General features: G+C 36.2%; 1 protein-coding gene across 5 annotated transcripts in view; it reads right to left on the reverse strand.

Moving 5' to 3' along the window:
• Positions 1–6,954, reverse strand: part of LOC108734467 (developmental protein eyes absent) — a 126,153-nt gene that overhangs the window by 6,627 nt on the left and 112,572 nt on the right. For all 5 annotated transcript variants that reach the window (XM_025975335.1, XM_025975334.1, XM_025975333.1 and 2 more), the window contains one exon: positions 4,699–5,017. In XM_025975335.1, coding sequence (XP_025831120.1) covers positions 4,699–5,017 — 319 coding nt within the window. The remainder of the gene's footprint in view (positions 1–4,698; positions 5,018–6,954) is intronic.

Genomic DNA, 6,954 nt, shown 5'->3' on the forward strand with positions numbered 1-6,954 from the left:
TAATTAATCGATTTTTTTATTTTAAAAAATCCAATTGATCATGATTTAAAGCATCTCAACTCTGATAGAAAGTTATACCTGTACTATATTAAAACAACAAAACAAAGTTTTTGGATGGTCATAATAATTTTACATTTATGGCGACAGCTTTATTTTTTAAACATGTTCGTACACAAAATTGCGATTTCACTAAAAGTTGATACATGTTTTGATGGAATAAATGAGCGTAGATAAATTTCTACAATGCAGCTACATACAGGGTGTCCCAACATATGAAAATAATTTTGTAAGTTTCTTGCTGATACACGCAAATGTCTCGTGTAAATGAATTTAGGTCCGATTATGTCATTTAACTTAAAATCAATTGACTAAGAAAACAAAAAGGTAGGTATAATGAAAAATGTGTTCTATTTAAAAAAAAAGCCGAATAAGTATAAATTTTGTACATTTCTGCTATAAAAAAAAAAACAAAAATCTAGGAGACTTATAGGTATCTAAGACATTTCTGTAACGGTAAAAAGCTTATAATAAAAAGCAAACTGGGATGGGACAGCTTGTATATTGAACAGTTTGGCATTTCTTCTATTTTTATGCGAATTTTTAACTGTTATAGTAGCAACAACTGGACAATAGTGTAGATTTGTAGATATTATCGCATAGGTATTTGAGTTTTTTCCTTTTACGTTATTACAAAGCTAACCATTACCGTTTATGGTGCAACCTAATTTAAAATTCAAATTGTTCCTCAACTGTGAAACTATTAATGAATTGTCACAATGTTTGAATCGTTAAATAGCCTTCGTAAATTAAAATTGATTGTAAATTAAACAGGTCATGGTAAATAGCAGTATTCTTTTCTTTTTTAATTTACTGTTTAATTAAATTTTCAAACCATCATCTAAAAAACGATCTTTTAATAATGAAAATGCATTTTGTGGTGTCATGTTGATTATTAGAACAGTTGAAGTATACCATATTCTATTATTTGTAACAAACTTTTATACATTAGTGGGACATAAAAACAATCCAATGATTAATAAGGTTTTTTAATTCCCATGTAGAGATATTGATGTACTAAAATGATTTGAAAATGTTAATTGAACCATTCTTTTACACTGTGGTCTACGCCAGGGTTAGAACACGGCTTGAATTATATAACCTCTGCACCCCTTAGGTAAACCCCTTAGACAAAATCTATATCCCCAAATAACAGTAGGTAGTGATGAGCAACCCATAACCAATACCAAGACTGTCCCAGTCTTGCTTATTCGGTCTTGGTCTTGATCTTGCTCAGATACATTAAATATTGGTATTGGTCTTGGTCTTGCTCATTTAATCTGATACTTAAGTATTTTTTAATAATAATTCTTCTAAGTACAAACTTTTCTCTTTACCGACACAATAATTGTCTTAAATTTTTCAAACTAATAAGACAAGTGGACGTGTTTATCTAAAACAAAATTTTACCCAGGAAGGACTTGCATTCGAGGAATAGAAACGTTACAGAATAATTTACTACGTTAAGACTTCAGTTTTTTGAACATTTATGAAAAAAAATTGGTAAGGAGAAAAAAAAAATACAAACAAAACTGTTATAGTCTCCTGTTTCTTAATATTTCCCGTAATAAGCTCAAACAACCCCTTCCTCGCTCACTAACTCCACACATTCTTCCTTTGTCCTTCTTCCCTCACATCCCTCCAGCACGCGGCCTAAGTATTCTGCCTCCCTATCACACAACCAACACTTCTTGTCCACCTCTTTGAGCCACTATTTGCACCCTCTACACTCATTCCCTGTTCTCACTCTAGTCAAGACACTTAAACTCCTTCCACTTTCTAAATAACTTGGAGCCAAGTCCCCCAGCCAATCTCCCCATAAGAACTCCTTCAGTCTCACCGAATACCTAGATTCCCCTATTTTTCTTAGATCATTTTCCCTCCTTATTTCGCTATATCTCATTCTCACCATTTTCAACATATTCTTACTTTGCACTCTCCACTCCATCAACTGTTCCTGGTTAATTTTTAACAACCCTAGTGTATTGTCTCTTTCTCTCTCTCTTTCTCTCTTTGTCGTATCTATTTCTCCTACCTATGGTCATGACCTTTTATCTTCTTATTCTCCTTCTAGATTTTCTAATTTCCCCTCGTATTGCACCATTCTTTTCAACGCTTGTTTCTACATTTTCCCGCATTTGATTTATCTCCTTACTGCAAAGTCTGGTGTACTACCTCCTAACATTAGAACCCACTTTATATATTTTTTATATAAGACATGTTTTTTTTTCTTCCTATTCTTCTTGCTTACTCTATTAGAAAATTTAGACTAGAAACTCTATAAAACACAAACCCTCTTACAACTACATCGAATAGCATCATCCTTCTTCCCTAATCCTCCCTACACAGTTTGCAACCCAAGCCCTACCCTTCCCATGATGACCTTCCCTTTCGCTACATGATTATTTACTTGCCACCTCATTCCATTATTGTCTCCCAACATATATACGTAATTCCTCACTCTTTCTATTTCCGCCCTTTTCGATAGTATTACCTGCTTTCCCCTTCCCCTTCTTCCCCTCTTCTCCTTAAACTCCATTACCTTTGATTTTTCACAATTTACTTCCAATCCCTTTCTTAACAAGTATTTTTCCAGCTTTCCAACTGTATCCCTTAAACCCACAAAACTGATCGCCAACAAGGCCATATTATCTGCATATAATACTGTCGAATTTTTATTTCTTCCCACCACCAACCCTCCTTCTCTTGCCTTGCTCATTTCATATTGAAAATCAGCGTACTTAATTTACAGCACTGCCTAATGCCTTATAAAGTCCAAAATTTTTTTAACCTCTCACTATGAATTCTCAAATCCAAAATAAGTGATCACTGCTGTTTCAATCTATAGATTATATAGGTATTCATTAGCAAATAAACAAATAAAATTATTTAATGTATTCATGTTGATGTGAAACTGATGTGAATTCATGTTGATTGTTGAAAATTTAGCGCTAATTTAGTGCCAAAGTTATAAAGAGATATTAAGCACCAACGTTCAAAAAAGACCTTTTTTCAAAAATTGTTTAATACAAAACTTAGCGTCTGGCTATCCGGATCCCCGCCATTGTATTTTACGGGAAAAAAATACAAAAGGATCAATTATAATATTGGATCCGCCAAATAATACAAATTTTGGACTTTTTTTATCCCTGGCTACTGGGTACCTACTATCTTCCTTATTTTTGAGGACAGTGTGCTCTACTTTTTTAATTTGAAACTAATAATGGTGCCAGCGAAATTTTTATATCCATTTTGGCTTTTAAAATACAGGGTGGAATTGAAAAGTATCACCTTTGAGGCACCCCCACCGCAACTCAGTTACCCTTAAACTTATCCAAGAAGTTAAAACGTATCCTTATGGATTTTTTACGTAGAATCTAGTGGCGTAATGAATTTTTCTCTAACACATTTCGTTTTCAATTACGATGCAAACATATGCATTTTTAAATGGAACACCTCGTATAATACGTTTTATAATTATTAGACTTTCCAAAAATAAATAATTACTAGGTATGACTTTAGCCGACTAGCTGACTAGTCGATTGTGAAGAGGTAAACTAGTCGACCTACTAGTCGGAATACCACTAGTAATTACATGCAATTATTATCAAAAATAAGCTCGAAATTTAAGGTTTTCTAAAATTTTCTTGTGTCCAATTAGTAGGTAGACGACTAACTTGTTTCAAACAAAAAGCAAAATACCACCCCTGTAAATTCCACGATTCAACATTTACACCCGCCGAATGTTAACGGAATGACAATTTTCTCAAATTCTCGCAAATCATTCAAATAAGGTTGGGTTAGGAGAGGGTGTGGGTGTGTATTAAAAAAATAAGGTCTAGATAATCCCTTTCCTCTCGCACTGAATTCTACAAAATCTAATTGTAAGGCTTAGGGGGAGCAGGGAGGAGGCTGTTTAAAAGTGTCATCCCGCAAATATGTCACGTAAAACGGTTTACGTGAAATATTTACGGGATGTCGATAAATTTGTCATCCTTGTAAATATTTAATGTAAGATTGCATCGACGGTGAGATGGGGGTGATGAGGGAGGAGTAGAAGGGGCGACGAGGGAGTAGGGGCGTTGAGGGAGTAGGGGGCGTTGGGGGATTAAGAAGCGATGAGGAAGTATGGGGGCGATGAGGGAGTAGGGGGTGATGAGGAAGAGGGACCGAGAAATGGGAGATAAGGGGGGTGAATAGGGGGAGATTGGCGATGAGGGGGGTAGGGGTGATGAGGAACAGGGGCCGAGAAGTGGGAGATAAGGGGGGTGAATAGGGGGAGATTGCGTTGAGGGGGGGGAGGGGAAGGGGGCAAGGGGTGGAGGTGTTGTTTAAACCTTGTACATGTTTTTAACAAGGTCCCCATTAATCTAATCTATATTGAATGATTTGCAAGATATCGAAAACATCGCAGTTTTTAATTTTTAGAAGCTGAAAAAGTAGGTGAAGGCGTGTGATTTCCGAGCGCAACATATTGTGTATATTCCTGATTAGCATGACGAACTGTACGACATACTAAAATTTCAAGGAAATCGGAGAGGTGTACGCTAATCTTCACCATTACCCTAGATAGCATTTTAGGTGGTCTCGAGTCAGATATCTAATTGTAGCATACATGGAAAGTATTGTTTGTTTGCATACCTGCGTGGGAAATCCTTGTGCAAAGGACGCTCCTGCGGCATTGTAACCGGCGTATGTCGACGTGTATTGATGGGTTGATTGTGAATGTCCAGCGGCCGCGGTGGCAGACTGAAACGGCGTGGCAGTCGAAGAATACGGCGAGGACAGATAGCTGGGAGGCGTACCCTTGCACGCTTGATTGAGGGCGCGGGCCGAACTAAGCGAGGAATAAGGATACGAGGAAGTGTTGTAGAACGAGGAAGCCGCAGAATTCATGTAGGAGGCTGCCGCGGCCACCGGAGCCGATGGTGGTGGAGCTGCTGCATACGCTTGTTGCATACTGAAACGATCAAGTGTAAAATCGGATTAACATTTACAATAAAAAACAAACAGCACAAAGAACACGAACAAACATATGCGGATACGGGTTACGGGTTTATTTATACTGTTTTACTACTATTGCGTGATGGTGATGGTGTCTATACGAAACAATTCAGAAAACAATGGCTGAAGTTAACAATAGTACATATTGCATTCACTTCAAATGAAGAAAGTAAAAACTGCAATACAAGCTACAAGGTATATAGTAGAACCTCTATAACTCAAACATCAAGGGAGGCGCCAAATTATTCGAGTTATAGAGTTATCTACTTATGGAGGATTTTGACCTGTAGAGGTTAAGATTTGGTGTACTTACATTGTCGGAAAATCCTTACAAGTCGATAACTTAGTTTTCTTCGAACTATAGACGTAATAAGTTTCAAACTATCGAGTTGTAAAGGTTGTAAAATAAAGCATTACTATGTTTGAGATACAGAGGTCCAATTTAATTTTTCCGAGTTATAGAAGGAAAATATGTACCAAAATGGCTTGCAGGGACTTACTGATTATTTCGACTAATAGAGGGTTAAGATTTCGAGTAATGAAGGTCTTGGGGCTTGAAGGGAAGGGAACAAAACATTTTTTCGAGTTTTGGAGGTTTTCGACTTATCGAGGTTCGACTTAAAGAGGTTCTACTGTATTACTATTATTATCCTCCAGTCTTCTCAATTTTCACTGGTTAGCTTTTAGCAAACGAAGACGGGGGCTGATGCCAAAGAACTTCATTAACATCTTTTGGAGTACGTTATATGTAAATCAGTTTAATTATTATTAAATATTTCATAAAGCTTCTAATTTAACCAATTGTGTTATCTGGAAAAGACAGATGTTAATAAATCTGCGTACTATTCCGCATGTATCAAGGATTACTGATTTTTGTAGACTGATGTACTAAGTTTGCGCAGTTTTAACTCGGCTAGGCTAGCACGTAATATTGTAATGAAATTATAATAATTCGAACTGATTCCACAATTCTTTTATTTCTTCGGAATATATTTTTGAATTTTGTCAACATGTTTTTGTTTAAGATTTTCGGTGTTGGGTACAACAGCATTTACTAAGGATATGTTATTCGGCGCAAAGATTGCTAATCCAACGGGGTCGGCGCGACCTGGAACGTAAAGGAACGTAGGTTGTTTTGGTTTCTTTGATGGTACCAGTGTGATGTTAGGTCTGATATGATTAACTGTTTTGTCTGTAACCAAGTCTCTATCCCAATAAAGCTTGGCTATGTGGTTTTCTAATACATTTTGCGGTTTGTATTTACAGCACGGCTTCACTTGATCTATGAGTTTAAANAATTCTTTTATTTCTTCGGAATATATTTTTGAATTTTGTCAACATGTTTTTGTTTAAGATTTTCGGTGTTGGGTACAACAGCATTTACTAAGGATGTTGTTTTGGTTTCTTTGATGGTACCAGTGTGATGTTAGGTCTGATATGATTAACTGTTTTGTCTGTAACCAAGTCTCTATCCCAATAAAGCTTGGCTATGAGGTTTTCTAATACATTTTGCGGTTTGTATTTACAGCACGGCTTCACTTGATCTATGAGTTTAAATTTTTTGGCGAGTGTATCTTTTATCAACATTTATTATACCTGTCGGTGTATTGTCGGCTGACTAAATATGAGCAACCCCCAGTGATATGATCAAATGTTTCGCGAGACGTACTTATGTTATACGAGGGTGGATTGATAAGTTTCCGGCCTGACCAAGAAAAACAAGGTTTTTAAAAATTTTTTTTTTTTATTTCTCAACATAATCTCCTCCAAGGCTGATACATTTCTCATAGCGGTGTTCCAGTCTATTAATGCCATCTCTATAGACTGATTCGTCAAGCTCCTCAAAATAACCATTTACAGCTTCGATTACTTCTTCATTGTCCGCAAATCTCT

Source organism: Agrilus planipennis, unplaced genomic scaffold (assembly GCF_000699045.2).
Source record: "Agrilus planipennis isolate EAB-ADULT unplaced genomic scaffold, Apla_2.0 scaffold96, whole genome shotgun sequence".
Classification (NCBI taxonomy): domain Eukaryota; kingdom Metazoa; phylum Arthropoda; class Insecta; order Coleoptera; family Buprestidae; genus Agrilus; species Agrilus planipennis.